The 17,420-nt window shown below is 47.2% G+C and overlaps 2 protein-coding genes across 3 annotated transcripts; one reads left to right on the top strand and one right to left on the bottom strand.

Annotated features, from left to right (window-relative positions):
* Positions 1-93: 93 nt before the first annotated feature.
* On the bottom strand, positions 94-10,337 carry abcg5 (ATP-binding cassette, sub-family G (WHITE), member 5). The gene is made up of 13 exons (XM_023804282.2): positions 9,897-10,337; positions 9,212-9,333; positions 8,969-9,105; positions 7,901-7,999; positions 6,647-6,779; positions 5,769-5,908; positions 5,400-5,529; positions 4,027-4,240; positions 3,317-3,522; positions 2,389-2,527; positions 1,836-2,021; positions 1,570-1,682; positions 94-852 (listed from the first exon to the last, which is right to left on the bottom strand). The coding sequence occupies exons 1-13, from the start codon at positions 10,061-10,063 to the stop codon at positions 656-658; spliced, it is 1,983 nt and encodes a 660-aa protein (XP_023660050.1). The 5' UTR covers positions 10,064-10,337; the 3' UTR covers positions 94-655.
* On the top strand, positions 10,274-16,820 carry abcg8 (ATP-binding cassette, sub-family G (WHITE), member 8). 2 transcript variants are annotated; one of them, XM_072709725.1, is made up of 13 exons: positions 10,274-10,454; positions 11,823-11,927; positions 12,131-12,278; positions 12,467-12,705; positions 13,086-13,218; positions 13,768-14,037; positions 14,120-14,276; positions 14,383-14,478; positions 14,571-14,770; positions 14,926-15,002; positions 15,672-15,939; positions 16,175-16,302; positions 16,400-16,820. In XM_072709725.1, the coding sequence occupies exons 1-13, from the start codon at positions 10,392-10,394 to the stop codon at positions 16,535-16,537; spliced, it is 2,022 nt and encodes a 673-aa protein (XP_072565826.1). In that variant the 5' UTR covers positions 10,274-10,391; the 3' UTR covers positions 16,538-16,820. The 2 variants fall into 2 exon arrangements, with proteins under 2 accessions (XP_072565826.1, XP_023660053.2); XM_023804285.2 differs by having other exon boundaries at positions 14,380-14,478.
* Positions 16,821-17,420: the final 600 nt, after the last annotated feature.

The following is a 17,420-nucleotide window of genomic DNA, read 5'->3' as shown; positions in this document are numbered from 1 at the left end:
TCCACAAATAAAGTTTACACTTAAAAAAGTGTATTGATTTCCTGAACTCTGTACAAATGCTATACGTCCTCTGATCTTGTGATCTTAGTATTGCAACTGGTCTTCAGCAATGGAAGATGACGTAAAACGGGTACACGAGGGCACAAGTATGGTAAAGAACGCATATTGAGATTCAGCCAATGTTCACAAATGTTGACTGCGTGTTAATCCTTTGAAAATATTTTGATACTGTTTACAAGATTTACCTTAATACTTCTAAAGCACACAAAGCACACATTCCTTATGTGGTACATCAAATATCTCATTTTTTAAAAAACTGCTATGGAAACATTATTCAAAGCGTTTTGGCGAAAGATATTTCTGTGAAGTTTTGTACAGTGCATTTAATATAAGCAGGTACAATTAAAATAAGATAAGATGCCTCATAAAATTGCTTGTTAAAGACACACAGAAAGACTCTGGCTAAACATTCTGTTTTTATACCTATATTCATCATGGAATATGTTTATTAAAATATTCATGTTGCTTTACCTGTGCTGCTGTGTTGAAAACAAACATTCAGATATCTGAGGTCCCTCCAATGGACATAAATAATGATGTAATTTAAAATTAAACTGCGGGGATCCTCCCCACTCACACACACACTCACACACTGTCAGCGGCGAATGAGGTGGTCCCGAGCCTTGAAGCTGAGAACCCCAAGCAGCACGAGGGCAGGCAGAAAGGCGTAGAGCAGCAGGAAGTCCTGAGTGTAGCGGGAGAGGGCACCTGGGTAGCCCTGGTCAATGATAATTTCCCCGTTGAACAGTTTGCATGGGTCTGGGATGTTCCCCGGGATCTCGTCAGGGATTCCTGCAGGGCAACGGGACACAGATACACTCAGGTGCGTCGGAAATAGGGAAAGGGGGGACGTGTCCTTTCGATATCAGCAAACCTGCACCCCCCCCCCCGAAAAAAAAGTTATTAATCAAGAGCACATCCTTAGCTTTCGTTATGAATAATCCACGCGTTACAGAGGCCAATGCGCTGTGCATGCAGAATGCGAGGATGAAACCTACATCTTACGACAGTTGCGGTCCTATATCAGACAAACTCGTTTTTTATATGGATCACTTGTTTTTTTGGTGTTTTTTTGTGAAACTACCACAGTGTTAGTATTATTTAAAATGCTAATCTTTATTATTGTAAAATTATTATAACAATCATTCTTACATTCCATCCTTTCAAGATTTGACTATGTATGTGTGCCCAGATGTAACCCACCCATCCCGGTCACTCAACGAGATGATTGGAATTCTGTTTTTATCCCACAGTTTTTTCTTGACCATACAGCAGTCTGGGAAGCATCAGAAGTTGCACACTGACCCAGTATTATTCTCACGTAACAAATGTGTGAGTTCTGCTGGAAATCTTGAGGTTGATCATGACCACAGCCATTGCTTTAACATTTTAGAGTGAGACCAAAAGTCGGTCGCACTGTTCCCTCATCTGAAGGCATTTATGCAATGAACACAGCACAGGAGAGGATTGTCGTGGCTCAGGACCAAAGGAGGTTGGACAGCAGCCTACCGCAGGTGAAGTTCAGATCGTGGAATTCGGTAACAATGAGGAGCTCACAGCCGTACTTCTGGAAGGTGAGGTAGCTGAGCCACTGCAGCACGGTGGGCATCTCCTGGCTGCTCCTGGAGACGGAACCAGAAGGACAGTCGTCACAGAGACCAAAGTAACCAATAACAGGTCACAAACGTCATCATCCAATGGGGCCTCTCCCAGGACTTCATCAGTATGTGGCTGATTTTCATTGTTACAGAATTGCATGCTGGGTGTGAGCTCACCTGAGGAACCCAGAGCCCAGCAGGATACCGGCAATGTTGAGTAGAGCCACCCCACTGTTCACCATGTTGGGGTCCTGGACCACCCCCAGGAGCACCAAGGTAAGGAGTTCACCCACTATATGGGGCACCAAGATCACGGCGCTGAAGCAGAGGAATCTCATGGCGTCGGGGTGCATCCCCACTGTCCTGAAGCACACACACATGGAGGTCAGTGTCCCACGTCCAGTCTAAACACTCAGTGAACTGAAATTCCAAAAACTACTTGGACCAGCATATGGACAGCTGACTAAAGAAACCATTCCTAAATATCATTTCAGAAATTCCTATGAATACTAAAGAAAGCATCTATTAAATAATAAGCATATTTTGGGTGGAATTTCACCTTAATTCAGGAAAACACTGTTTTCTCAAAACATAGCAGCAATCTGGATGTACAATATTGCTAATAATATACAGGGATCACTGCATCATGAACACACACGGTGGTCCCTGCACCTGCAATATAAGAGCTCTAGTAACAGAGCTCTGGGTAGGAGTGCAGTAAGAGGCCCACCAGTAGAGGAAGGAGGAGAAGATGATGACACTGATGATGCTGAAAGGCAGGATGTGGAGGATGTAGGCCAGGAACATCTGCCACTTCTGATAGAGGCCATCTCTGCTCTCCTGGTCGCTGATGGCCCTCAGAGCAGGAACTAAAGGTAGCAGGGAACAATCTTTCATGCCGCCATTCCGTAACAGCAAACTCGTTTGTCAATAGTTACCCACATCAGTGGTTCACCTGTAAACACTCCTAGACGTGAACTCTCTGACGCTCAATCTGTCATCAGACCCCTTCCTATTATGAATAGACTGTACGACTGGCCAGAAAATAACACAGACAATGTGCTGAATAAACCCGACTTTAAAGTTTTCTGAATTATATTTATATGTGGTGCAGGCAAAGACCAGACAATTCAATACTCTAATTAGGGAAAACGTTTGACCTGGCACTCCTGTCCACCCCAGAGTGGTGGTATAATGGGTGTTACACATCCACGTGCTCAAGATCATCATCCTACAGCCTTGACATTTTCAATAAATACCCCTTTTATAGCCCCAGCTCAGAGAACTGGGTTTCATTCCAATTATCTTACTGCTCAGGTAGCAGAAGCTTAAGTAATAAAAATGATAATCAGCCTGGTAGAACTCTATGGTGCTGTTTGTGTAGGAAAGGCGAAAGGAATTATGTCAAGCCAATGATAATAGGCAGTACTATCTATTAGTACTATCCGTCTAGGTCAGTGTTTCTCAAACCATTCCTTGTGGGACCCCAGATAGTCCACGCTTCTGCTCACTCCCAGTTCCTTAGGAGTTGGGAGGGAGCAGAAACATGGAGCATCTGGGGGTTTGAGAAATACTGGTCTAGGTGGGCGTGGTTATGGATGGTGGCTCCCATTGGTCCCCTGAGGGTTCGTCACCTGACACTCCCTCACAGGACTTACACAAAGCCACGGCATTAAGCATGCCCGTGTAGGGCGATGCGCCCATGGACTGGTAGATGACGCCGATTCGGTCCTGCACTGCGCCCTTCTTGATGTTGGTGTCCAGCTTCATGACAAAGAAGGCCACGAAGAGCCCATAAATGAGGTTCTGGGACAGGCGCATCAGAACCCCCATCCGGTCTCTTGCCAGGTTCCTCACTGTCCTCCTACAGGGACATGGCGGGGACATAAGGCTGACCCGAGGAACCAGATGTAGGCCAGAGGAGAACAGCTCATAATTCACAATTTACTGAAGCTTATTGGCTGCCTTCACCATGTGACCTTTCACCTCACTGAGAACCTGATTTCATACATACACTTTCACAAACATGCTGGGATAAAGCTAACTGACATATATAATAAACTACCAGGCTACGGCCCCGACGTCTTCCTTCTAAAGTCTTAAGCACTGTCTTGTATCACTGTTGTGTCTGTACTTGATTTTTCACTTTTGTATCACAGTTTATTCCAGGTTCTGTTACACTATGAATACTAACAGCTGCCTCTATTGATCTCTATGTACTAAGTAGTATATTAAGTCTATATGTCATCATTGAATAAAATAATGTTCTTAAGTCCAGAATATAGAAAATGTTCTGGATGATTTACAGTTGCTGAGACCCAAACTGTTCCAGGGACGGAGATGGACCATCTGGAAATGACAAGGTCACCTGAAGAGAACCGCGAGCTTGGCCAGTCCGCTGGGCGACTGCTTGCTCTTGAAGGGAATGCTGGGTTTGTTGGCCACCTGGCAGCTCTGCTGCATGCAGCCCACCATGCGCTGGTAGATGCTGGAGCGCTGGTAGGTCGAGGCGATATCATGCATCCGGCTGTAGGTGCTGGCCTCTCTCTCACTGCATCGTGTGTCCACTGATGTCAGATCCACTGAGGGTGAAACCAGGCTATTTTAATATATTTGACATTATTTCACAATTAATACAGATTAGTATAAAATACCATAGTGACAGCTGCAGTCCCCATCATGCTTACGTTGGATACAGTACATGCTATAAATAAAGTTCTGTGGCACAGATTTGTGTTGTAAAGTTTTGTTTTATTTTTATTTCAACATTGTAATTGTAAATTACAAGGTGTACTTATCCAAAAATTGCCGCATTGGTATCCATGTTCTGGTGTTTGTTTATGCGACAGAGACAGCAATTACGAAAATCCGGCGTATAATTATGTAGCAGCGTAACATTCACCTAGCGCCCAAAGGAAATCAACTGCTGTCTGTAGTGAACACTGTATAGTGAGTGAGGGAGTGACACATGGACATTTCAAACACAGACCATGTTATTGGTAAATTCTAATGAGCATGCTCACATCACAGTCCATATCATTGGTACATTCTTCTGAGCATGCTCACATCACACTCCATATCATTGGTACATTCTTCTGAGCATGCTCACATCACACTCCATATCATTGGTACATTCTTCTGAGCATGCTCACATCACACTCCATATCATTGGTACATTCTTCTGAGCATGCTCACGTCACACTCCATATCATTGGTACATTCTTCTGAGCATGCTCACATCACACTCCATATCATTGGTACATTCTTCTGAGCATGCTCACATCACACTCCATATCATTGGTACATTCTTCTGAGCATGCTCACTTTCTTCACAGATGCAAGTCTAGTCCAAATGATGAGAGGCAGTGGTGTGTGTGTGCGTGTGTGCGTGTGTGCGTGTGTGTGCGAGTGGGTTTACCTATCCTTATGGGGACACAATGTCCCCATAACGTGATTAATATCCGTTTTTTTTCCCTTATGGGGACCGGTTTCCTGGTCCCCATAAGGGAAAACTCTATTTTATAAAAAACGGTGACTGCTATGAAAAAACTAAAAATGCAAAAACTCTTGTATTTTGTTTGGTTACTTATGGTTATGGTTAGGGCAGGGTAGGGGTTAAGGTTGTCATAGTTAGCGTTAGCATTTTTCCCATTGAAATGAATGAGCGGTCCCCATAAGGATATGTTTACCCTACATGTGTGTGTGTGTGTGTGTGTGTGTGTGAAATGGCAAGGGACAAACCGTAGATGTCAAAGGGGTTGCAGTACTCGGGACACTCATATCCACAGTCACTGAAGAAATCGACCATCTCTTCTGGCTGCCCGCAGAACACCAGCTCCCCCAGGCTCATGATGGCTATCCTGCTGAACACCTGCGTTATGAACAGGTTTTGGTCACTTCTAACTGAAGGCATGGTCACCATACAAGACAATCAGACTCACTGTACAGCTGTGACATACTCTTTACACTAAGAGTACAGTTTGATAGAACACAATTAATACTCTAAAAGGGACTGTCTACATTTCTGGACAACATACAAATATGAAAAGTGATACATAATATAAAGCAAAATATAAGAAACAGATGAGAAGCAGGCCCAAAAAGACTCACCTTAAAGAGCTCGGAACGGGGCTGGTGGATGGTTACTATGACGATACGGTCCCTCTTGGCCAGCTCAGCCAGAAGGACCACTATCTGATTGGCCGTCATGCTGTCCAGACCTGTGGTTGGCTCATCCAACAGGATGATCTCTGGGGGGGGGGTTATGAGGAGAACTTTGAAGTAAGAAAAGTTTTCAAAAGCAGCTTGACATTAGTAGAGTGTCTGCCCTCTCTGGAGAACAGGCTCAGCACTCATTACGATAAGGAGGCTGACAACTTTTTGAAATTCTGCAATTAGAACAATTAATTTTTTTATTAAGTGAGGAAGTGATTAAGAAAGGAATTAATTGTAATTTCTAATTAATAAATGTCTTGCTTGATTGGATAAGCCAGTGGATTGGAGGTCCTTGTCACAGCAGACTTCAGCATTCCTGCAAATTGCCCGTCTAATCGGGGTGAGCCCTGTAACGGTGCCCAGTCCGGGGGCCTCTCAGAGGGACGCTGTCTAATCCTCAGTCCATTATAACCTGCTCCTCCTCACACATACTGCCTCCGCCCAGTTCCCAGTTCCCAGGCCCCCATCTCCCCCCTCCTTCTCGTTGGGCAGAACGAAGGAGCATTTCTGTGCCTTCTGGGGCTGGGAGTCAGCGGGCGCCTGCTGCCAAGGGTGGAGGAAGGTGGTGCTACAGCATCTGTATGTCTTCAGTATGGCATGTATGTACAAGAGGATGACACATGTGTGCATGTGCGTGTGAGCACAGACTTGACAATGCTGGAATAGCCATCAGTGTGTGTGTGTGTGTGTGCGTGTGCGTGTGCGTGTGCTTGTGCACGTGCGTGTGTGTGCGCGTGCACGTGTGTGTATGTGTCACGAGGCCTCTCACTTACTAGGGTCCTGCAGCAGCTGGCTCGCAATGGAGACCCGCCTCCTCTCCCCACCCGAGATCCCGGGAAAGATTCGCCCCCCAATGACGCTATGGGCCACATGGCTCAGGCTAAGCTCCGCCATCACTGCCCCCACCTGCAGGTCAGGAGGTCAGAGGTCATTCCACCCTCCTACTTGCCTCCTCCATCTCTCCCAGAACCACTATGAAAAATGACATTAATAATCTAATAACAATCTGCACATTCATTGTACTTCACATTTCACAGTCTACATGAACAGCTTTACAGTGCTACTGTACCACCTGTGATCAGAGGTGCTTTACAGAGTATATAATCTATGGCAGTGCCTGGAATATTGTGTCCTTTCATGATATCTATGGTACTATCTACTTTATCAATGTTAATGAAATATATTTATGTTTATGTAATATATCTATGGTAGGATATACTCCCTAGGTGTACCAAGAAAGCAAAGATCATACTTATGGGCTGAATCTCAATGTGTACTTCACCGTACTTGTGTCCTCATATACCTGTTCTACGTCATCTTCCACTGCCAAAGACCAGTCCCAATACTAAGATCACAAGATCAGTGGACAGTAAAAATCCCCAGATTTTGGTCTTACTCCTCCCCAAATATCAAGGATGCATCAGGTGCGTCCTTTCCAGACAAGAACAATCCCATGATCCGTTGCATGTTCTTGCAATGGCGGAGGAAGAAGATGCATACCATAACTGTACTACCTTATTCTGAGTTTCCATCTTTTCTGTCAGATAGAATTTTCCCGCTGTTTTTCACTTTTTTGAGACTGCTGTACTCGATTTTTACCACCCTCTGTATTTCTGTTCTTGAGTATTGGAACTGGTCTTCGGCAATGGAAGATGACGTAAAACAGGTATGCAGGAACACAAGTACAGTCAAGTATCCATACTGAGAAACACCCCCTGTCTAGACAGATTACAGTATGTCTACGGTAGGGCTTAGAGCAGGGGTGTCAAACTCCAGTCCTGGGGGGCCGGAGCCCTGCACAGTTTTTGGCTTACCCTCATTTAACACACCTGATTCAACTCCTTGTGCTAATTACAGCACAGCTCTTGAGCTGAATCATTTGTGGTAGAATAGGAAAGAACTAAGCTACACAGGGCTCCGGCCCCCCAGGACTGGAGTTTGACACCCCTGGTTTAGAGGATGCTCCTTGTTTGTCTATACTAGTGTCTAGCATATTGATAATGCTACATCCTGATATCTGTGCTGACCTTCTTGCGGATGGCATCCGCAGAGTGTTGCCTCAGTGCAAGCTGCGCTGTGAAGGTCAGGGTTTCCTCCACCGTTAGGTAGCTGAGAAGGTTGTCACTCTGACAGGGAGAAAGACAGCAGTGCAAATGAGCAGCTAGACACCCCAATGTCGTCCGGTTCAGACCAAACCAGCGGCTATAGGATCAAACAAGGTTTTATTCTGCAACAGCTAATATGGGAAAGATTGTGGGAAAAATGCTAGCAAGCATGAAATGTATGCTGTTGTCAGGGGGGGAAAAAACCTCCCTGTATAAAACAGCTAAAACAATTTTTTGAGAGGGAATAATTTAAACTACAAAGACTCTTTGGCATACCATGCAAAATAGTTTCCTCAAAATTTAATTTTTACAGCCAGCCATGTTTGTTGGGACGCTCGCTGTCTTCAAAGAGGTGAACATTAACGATGCATCATGAAATTAAGGGTGAAGACCTGGCTCCCCTGTTTCTGCCATGTCAGGAGATTAAGCCGCCATGCTCCAAGTCTCCCCCAGCACTCCCACCCCCCCGAAGCATCTAAACGCATCTTTTAACTCTGCCGCCCCTTGGAATCTCCCCGGATTTACGAACCCCAACGGATACATTATCACCACTCCACCCGGAGCTTACGATGATTATTAAACGGCTGGATTAGTCAGCTGTTCTGGCAACTACTGTGGATTTTATCAACGGGATGAAGTTAAATTAGAGATTATATGAAAGCAGTTTATCCTTTGCTGTTTCATTAAGCTGTGGATCCACTTGAACACTCCCTGGGAAGATAACGAGCGACCTATCGGTACCTGCAGATAATTCCCCTCGTTATTCTGAGCCGTCAACCTGGAGCGTCCAGGTTGTCCCGTCCCCTGACCTCAGGTAACCCTATTCCAGGCCTTTAACACACTTCCCTTCGCATGCCAAGGAGAAGTGTACAAGGCCAAAGTTCACCTTGACGTCCTCCTCAACTTTCTTCTCCAGGCCTGTGATCTCTTTCTGCGTCCTTGACACGATGACAAGGAAGTCGGTGTCATTGTCAGGCATGTGGTAGATACCTGTAGCACATAAGAGAAGCAGTCCTGGAACTGATCTCTCTTCAGCTTCCTGCCATTCACCAGCACCTCTCCCTGGAGGTGCCCTGTGTTCCCAATCCGGCCGGAGATCACATCCAGGAGGGTGGTTTTCCCTGAGCCTGTCGTACGCACAATCACAATGGAGACAGTAACACATTTACACCAAAAGCACGGCATGTGCACACCAGTCCATCATCGCAACGCCACCCATCCCAGTGTGCCCACCGGAGTTTCCCAGAATTCCCATGATCTGGCCGCTCTCCACATGGAAGGACACATCTCTGAGGATCTGCCGGGTCCACTTCTTTTTGTAGGAGGCCAGGTCCCACCATGGACCTAGACGTTCGCTGCGAGGCACAAACCCACGCTCTGATGTCAAAGATTCCCAAGAGTCACAGCACAGCTGACATGCACCAGTCACGGCTCACTGACAGCACTGGATTGGCAGGACAAACTGCAGGGCCAGTCTTACGAGCACAAAGGTGTATAGGAGGTGTCTAGCTGGACAGAATGAAAGACACTAAGAGAAGCTTCATCTAGGCCAGAGGTGGGGAACCTGATCCGTGGAGGGTCAAGTGTGGATGTGGGGTTTTGGGATGACCTCTCAATCAGCCAATAACAGTGGGTAACCAGCACTGGAGTTGAGAACCACTGCTTTATTATTGGCTGATTGTGAGGTCATCCCAAAAACCCGGACCCACAGCGACTCTCCACGGATCAGGTTTGCTACCCCTGATCTAGGCTTATAAAACATGACCGACTCCAGCTTGATCCTACAGCATCAGAACACTGACGGTACTGTTTACATGCAGGAATTGTCATCCTTCACAGCAAACAGCAGTTACAACACCATCCTCCCCCCCCCCACTGTAGGATGGTAAGCTGCCAAGAGGCGATCGGCTGCCCCTACCTGACAGTGTAGGACACCTGACTTACGCTCAGGCAGCAGGGGGCTCGGCCTTCCTCTACACGCACCGGGGTCAGCGGCGGACCCGTTTCCAGAACAAACTTAAAGGACTCTTTATAACCGCCATCCTCCCGCCTCCCCTCGCCAGACAGGGAGTAAGATCTGTTCATGGCCGCTGCGGTCAGCTCAGTCCAGCGTGTGTGAAGTCCACCCCCAGGCCGGCGTCAACCGCGGAGCTACAATCCAGCGGTCACTCCACGGCGTGCGCCGACAGCCAAGCCGGCCCGACCCCGTGCAGTGCAGCAGACCCGGCAAGCCTTATCAGAGAACTTTGGCCCCCTGGCATATACAGACAGCTGCGTCCAGGGGGGTGGAGAGCGAGGTTTTTATTCTGCACCCTGGGGAAGTGGGGAGACCAGAGCAGTGGCAGGAGATCACAGAGCACGAGGACTGTGCGGATAGGTGACCCCGGCGACCCCAGACAGTCGGCGCGCAGCGATGGCGACCGAGAGCAGCCTCGAATTAGGAAGGGACCCCGTCCACACAAGACCCGCTCAGCAGGTGAGTCAACATTCCTACTGCCTCGTGGACAGAGACCATAAACAAACGCACTCTGCCTGGTCCGGTCTGCGTTCATACACTGATTCCTTTATATCCCCCTCTAACGTACCGGACAAACTCAACCTATACCCATGTTTATTCTACTGTACTGAGAAAATTGTTGATATTGTTTACGGGATGATTGTGCATTCGACTTAAAAACTTCTGACATTACATAACCCCTGCTCTGCTCTGAACCCTGGACCAGCTGGGTGTTCACCGCCAAACTCAGCGCCGAGCAGGCAGCTGATAAAATGATAAAGCGATAAATGCTGATTTGATTATCTCAAGTCGGTTATTCCCTACATATATTACCTTCATATTCCCTACATACAGTTTAGATCTGTGAATCACAGATTAACTGGCCTGTTTATTGGATTTGACTGATGTAAGAAGCTCAGTGATTAAATTAACGTGCAGAATGTATTTCTGATGGAAGTGATGAATGTGATGTGATGGTATAAATTTTTTGCTATACCTGTAAAGTCTAAGTGGAACTGAAGATGACACAGGTCTTCTGACCCCCCCCCCCCGATGCTGAATTAAAGTATCAGATCCACTACCAGTCCCTGCACACCACAGGTTTTTACACTTTTCCATTTATTTCATAAACTGCAGATTATTTATTCTTGTTAAGCATTGGAATGCTGAGTGAAGAACTATAAGTGAAAATATAGGTCAAATAAAACAAGTTTCCTTTATAACATGGAAAGAGTATGTAACAGTGTGTGTCTGACATCCTATTAACTGGTTGTGTGATGATGGCATAGTCACATTCTAGGCTGTCCTTTGACTTTAAATGCATTAGTTATCTGATTCATCCCATTAAATAGAGCAATATTTGATGTCCGTTGTAGGAAGAAATTTCACTTAACTGCTAGAGGAGGTTACTTTGAGATTACTTTTGATGAATCAAAGATATGACATTTTCTTGCTAGTAAAGGTACTCAAATGGTGAATCGGTGGTGAATTTATTTGTTAGCAAAGAATTTTGAGTGTATTTTTAGTAAATGTCAAGTGAGTCTCATCCAAATGAAGAAAATCTCAGTGTGTGCAAAAACTTCTGACTGGTAGCCAACACAAATTATTGTAACTTATCTGCTGACGCCTGGAAATACAAGAAAAACAAAATAAATCATCTGAGACCTTCAGAGATCAGCTGAGTGTCAAACTACAACGGGATCTTTAATTAGGTAAACAGCTCCTCCTAATGAGCAATTATACTTTATTATCTCTATTGACAGAAGAGGGCGCTGTAACCAAATTAGACCCATTAAGTAAAGAAGCAATGCAAATTATAGTGAGGAGTGTCTTCCTGCTTGTACTCAGAACCCACAGGATCAGCTGTTTTCGTCCGCGGAGGAAGACAGCAGCCTGTACTTCACCTATGGAGGGCGCCGTAATGAGCTCGAGGTCAGGAACCTGCACTATGAGGTAAAAACCTACCGGTAGTCTATTTTCATTCCCTTTGAACCAAACTGTCAGCCCCACCTGGCCTGAGACATCTTGCAATCTTCTTAGCTGCTCATTTTCTCTTTGATGGATTAATCCTGTCTGTATTCACACATAACCATGTCACTGGGCACTACAGATAACAGTGTGTGTGTGTGTGTGTGTGTGTGTGTGTACCCTGATAGGTGGACACGGCAGCACAGATACCGTGGTACGAGAAGCTGTCTGAGTTCAAGATGCCCTGGGAGATGCAGTGCAGCAAGCAGATGGCCATCGAGGGCCTCAACCTCCGTGTCCACAGCGGCCAAATGCTGGCCGTCATCGGCAGCTCAGGTGTGCAGTCCCACCTGTCAGCTGCAGGGGGCAGGCTTTTAAAACACAAAAGTGTATTTTTCTATTAATACAATAACCTGAGGAATATCAGATTATTTCAGAAAAGATATATATATATAAACTGCAGTTAATTACGTAACATGTAAACTGAATTTAAGAATGACACCAGTTTGGTGTGTGTCTCTCAGGCTGTGGGAAAACCTCGCTGCTGGACATTGTCACATGCCGGGATCAGGGCGGCACCGTGAAGTCAGGCCAGGTGCTGGTCAACGGCCGGCCCAGCACCCCCCAGCTGGTGCAGAAGAGCATCGCCCACGTGCGGCAGGACGACCGCCTGCTGCCCCACCTCACCGTGCGCGAGACGCTGGCCTTCGTGGCCAAGCTGCGGCTGCCCACGCACTTCACCCAGGCCCAGCGAGACCAGCGGGTGGGTGGAACTGGGAGGAAGAGCCGATATATCAGTCAGTCAAATCGGCTGATACAACCATCACATAGACAAGGCCAATACTACTCAAGGTTCGCTCGCAGGGCTGCTTTTTCCATTCCTTAATTTATTAATTAGCCTGGATTGAACTGGTGACTGAACATTCCAAATCATATCAAACTAAACTTATTTGCTTTGCTTTAATTTTGATAGCTGAGAAATAGACAGGATCCAAGAATGGATGATACATTCTGTTATTACTTTCACTGGTCATGTGATGTGTGAAATCCCCCCCTCTCCGCATCACCCGGAATAGAAGCAATCCCTGGGGTCGGGTGACACAGTGCACAAGCTTGTGACCGCAGCCCCTTCTACCCGTACAGGTGGACGACGTGATCGCGGAGTTGCGTCTGCGGCAGTGCTCCAACACCAGGGTTGGCAACGAGTACGTGCGAGGCGTGTCCGGAGGAGAGAGGCGGCGGGTCAGCATTGCCGTGCAGCTGCTGTGGAACCCAGGTGTGTTGGAGAGGTTAGGAGCAGACAGGATCCAGAAAGGGAAGGGGCGGGTCCTATGGAGGCACCACCAATAGTATGTGGCAAGAGTGAATGAAAGGGGCGGGTCCATTGGAGGCACCACCAATAACATGTGACAAGAGTGAATGAAAGGGGCGGGTCCTATGGAGGCACCACCAATAACATGTGACAAGAGTGAATGAAAGGGGCGGGTCCTATTGAGGCACCACCAATAACATGTGACAAGAGTGAATGAAAGGGGCGGGTCCTATGGAGACACCACCAATAACATGTGACAATAACAAATCACAAAGTGTTTACTGGGGGCTTAGCATGCAGGTTCCTCTGGCTGACTTAACATTAAAAAGCAGCTCTCTCATACATATGAGCATGTGATTATGTTAACGTGGTCTATTAGAGTCTTCAAATTTGCATTGCAAGTGAGTTTCACTGCTGCCGTACAGTACTAGTAGCAGTAACTGTACTACCTGTGTCATGTGACTTTCAGCTTCCTGTAGGTGCCCTCATTTGTACTGTGATCCATTTCCCCAGGCATCCTTATCCTGGATGAGCCCACCTCAGGTCTGGACAGCTTCACAGCACACAACCTGGTGATCACTCTGTCACGTCTCGCCCGGGGGAACCGGCTGGTGCTGCTCTCGGTCCACCAGCCACGCTCGGACATCTTCCAGCTCTTCGACCTGGTGGTGCTGCTCTCCTCCGGCTCAGCGGTGTATTTTGGCCCTGCCCGTGACATGGTGCCCTACTTCACCACCCTGGGCCACCCCTGCCCCCGCTACTGCAACCCCTCCGACTTCTACGGTAGGTCTGTGCCATCACCAGATGATTATCAATTTGGCTTCAGAAGGCAGCTAAGTCTAGGCCTTCACACTGCGCCCTCTAGTGGACCTGATCAGTATTGACCGGCGTAGCCCAGAGCGTGAGGTGGAGTGTCTGGAGCGGGCTAGGGTGCTGGCTGCCCAATTTGTGGAGAAGGTGAAGGGGACTACAGACTTTATGTGGAAGGGTGAGGAGGCCAGTGCTGCCATCGAGCCCCCCAGGTACGAACACCCCAGATGCCCCCACCCCAGATTCCCTCCCTGAACTACCCTACCTCCCTCGGGCATCTGGTCAAACGCCTTTCTGCTGATCCTTGTCCTACAGCAGCAAGCTCTCCTCGACACCCCAGGAGCAGGTGATCGCCGTGTCCAATCAGAAGGACCGCCTGCCCGGCCGCTGGCATCAGTTCACCACCCTGCTGAGGTACAACCTCTAGGGGGCACTGTTTCATATCTTCATTCACCTTCAGATTGGTTTCCACCCATCGATGATGCCAGGTTTCCCTCACACCTCAGGAGGCAGGTATACAATGACTTCCGGGACCTGGTCACCCTGCTGGTGCATGGGCTGGAGGCCCTTCTGATGTCCCTGCTCATTGGCTTTTTGTACTTCGGAGCGGGAGAGTCACGCCTGTCTGTGCAGGACACCGTGGCCCTCCTTTACATGATGGGGGCGCTAACTCCCTTTGCGGTGGTGCTGGACGTCATCGCCAAGTGTGAGTGTCGCCCCAAGTCTCCTGGCAACAACACTGTTATTCCAAAATTGACAAGGCTGAATTAAATTCTCACAAGTGCTGTAATTTTAATAATATGACGTCATTCTGTGAGAGCTCCGGAAGAGCTTTGGACTGCCTTTGTCTAATTCCCTCAGGTCACTCCGAAAGAGCGATGCTGTACCACGAGCTTGAAGATGGAATGTACTCAGTTACATCATACTTCTTTGCCAAGGTACCATGTTAATCCCATTATGAAGTCAAAAATAACAATAAAAAAACACCAACACACTTTTACCACTGGGTGTCAGTAGAGATCCATGCCTGGACTTTTAGCAGCATAGAAGTAGAAGAAAAGTGCTTATAAAGAAGCAGGCCAGTCGACACAGGCGCTGGCCATTTCCTCCATCTCTTGAAGTGCTTCTCAATATGCGTACTTGACCATACTGGTGTTCTCATGTACCCGATTTACGTCATCATCCATTGCCAAAGACCAGCTACGATACTCAAGGACAGAACTACAGAGGATGGTAAAAAAATCCCTGCATGTCGTTCTTGCCCCGCCCCAAATATCAAGGATACATCGACTGCATCTACGTCCAAACGAGAACAATCCCATGATGCATTGCGTCCCAAGTTCGTTCTTGAGAGGCAAGTTAGCAAGACCAGTTTTGCCAATCTTTGCATTCTTGGTATTGAGAAACACCCTTGGAGGCTGATTTAGGGTCCTGAAAAATGGACACACACATAGACCAATCAGAGAAATGGGGGCCCCGTGACCTTCCAGCTGGAGACCAGCATCAACAAGGTGATAGCAGATTAGCGTCCCTGTGGTTACTCATGCCGCCGATCAAGGAATATAAGCAGTACCTGCGTCCGATTACTCCCGCGGTGCCATGTGCAGGTCTTGGGGGAGCTTCCTGAGCACTGTGTCTTCACGCTGGTGTACGGAGTACCTATCTACTGGCTGGCGGGTCTGAACGGGGCGCCGGACCGCTTCCTGCTGAACTTCCTGCTCACCTGGCTGGTGGTGTACTGCAGCCGCTCCATGGCGCTCTTCGTGGCGGCGGCCCTGCCCACGCTGCAGACCTCGGCCTTCATGGGCAATTCGCTCTTCACCGTCTTCTACCTCACGGGCGGCTTCGTCATCAGCCTGGGCAACATGTGGCTGGGTGAGTCCCGCCTTCCCCAGCACAGACCCACCATCTACCACATGGATGTGGTTGGTCATGGATGGTCACATGGTCAAGTTGGATACGGCAACATCATTTAGTCTCACACACTAATGGGGAAGATCATTATTGTAAAAATAATCAGTCACTTTAAAAATGCATAATGGTCTAAATAACCATTTAAAATTAAGATTGTCTATCAGTAAACATCACAACGCTCGTGTCTGCCCTCCAGTGGCCTCTTGGTTCTCCTACATCTCCTTCATGCGCTGGGGGTTTGAGGGAATGCTGCAGGTCCAGTTTCGAGGACTCAAGTACCCAATCACCATGGGAAATTACACCTTAAACATCGATGGGATATTAGTAAGTCAGCCCCCCATTGCTTCTCTACTGAAAACACCATGTACATGTACTGAAAACACATTTTTTTGTAATAATCTCTCAACATTCTGTTTGACAGGTGGTAGAAGCCATGGAAATGAATCAGTACCCTCTGTACTCGTGCTACCTCGTACTCATAGCGGTTTGCATCGTCTTCATGTTGCTCTACTACCTGTCTCTGAAGTTCATCAAACAGAAGTCCAGCCAGGATTGGTGAAGATCATTGTGTTCTGGGGTCCGATTCCCCAATTCGATCATTAGGCCTACCATCTGCAGAACCACAGCCTGCCACTGGAGGGCAGCAAAGCACTGCAGTTTCAGCCCCGCAGAAAAAAGACACAAATGAGTTTTTTTTGACAAATGTTTTGTCCAGTTTACATCTGCAAGCAACTTGTGGTCTCCTTTTCAAAGCTTGATTTTATATTATTTGCAAAGATTATAAACATGAATGTCAGAAGAAGCTGGTCTTGAAAAGCTTATATTCTGAGTGAATTTTTTTGCACTGGTGCAAATGTTCAGTGGATTAGTCAGTGATAAATTTCTTAAAATAAATCTTTTGAAATCCATTTACAGTTTGTGCCTCACATGAGCAACTCAGATCCATTACAGATGCAGAGATATATGCAGGTCAGAGTGCGAGAGGAGGAACGTGGTGAGAATAAATGTGTAGACACCACACAGAAAAGATGATTTGTACAATTAACCCAGACCAAATGTTCTCTCACTTCAACCAACGGTTTATTTAGTGGAAATCGGGCTCAGATGTCCAGAAAATGAACCTTGCCATGTTAGAATGGACATGTTTTCTAAAGGCATGAAGCTCGACTGGACAGGAGGAGAGCCCCCAATTAGCATCGTTACACCGGTCTGCTGAGCCAAAAGAAAGGTACGTCTACAGGAGCTACGGTGCATGCGTTAGCGACACAGACAACCAGCCAGCTCTTTGTTACATCGCTGGTTTTACAAGGCAGGTTTTCTGCATACGTCAATAGAAGTACAGCAGGAAAAGTGCTTTTTAGGTAAGGAGACCTTCCTAACTTACAGCCTGCGCAGAAGCACCACACAGCTCAGAAGAGACACAGAGCCCGACCCGCACTAGC

This window comes from Paramormyrops kingsleyae, chromosome 3 (assembly GCF_048594095.1).
Source record: "Paramormyrops kingsleyae isolate MSU_618 chromosome 3, PKINGS_0.4, whole genome shotgun sequence".
Taxonomy (NCBI): Eukaryota; Metazoa; Chordata; class Actinopteri; order Osteoglossiformes; family Mormyridae; genus Paramormyrops; species Paramormyrops kingsleyae.
The sequence above is the reverse complement of the archived record's forward strand: the minus strand, read 5'-3'. Positions and strand labels throughout refer to the sequence as shown.

Excerpts from the sequence above, each read along its gene's own strand:
- abcg5 (XM_023804282.2), bottom strand. The coding sequence starts at position 10,063 with ATGAACAGATCTTACTCCCTGTCTGGCGAGGGGAGGCGGGAGGATGGC. Across the intron at positions 5,530-5,768 it reads CCCGTTCCGAGCTCTTTAAG|GTGTTCAGCAGGATAGCCAT; the intron begins GTGAGTCTTTTT and ends TTCATAACGCAG. Across the intron at positions 1,683-1,835 it reads CTGGGCTCTGGGTTCCTCAG|GAGCAGCCAGGAGATGCCCA; the intron begins GTGAGCTCACAC and ends TTCCGTCTCCAG.
- abcg8 (XM_023804285.2), top strand. The coding sequence starts at position 10,392 with ATGGCGACCGAGAGCAGCCTCGAATTAGGAAGGGACCCCGTCCACACA. Across the intron at positions 13,219-13,767 it reads GCAGCTGCTGTGGAACCCAG|GCATCCTTATCCTGGATGAG; the intron begins GTGTGTTGGAGA and ends CCATTTCCCCAG. Across the intron at positions 15,003-15,671 it reads CATCATACTTCTTTGCCAAG|GTCTTGGGGGAGCTTCCTGA; the intron begins GTACCATGTTAA and ends TGCCATGTGCAG.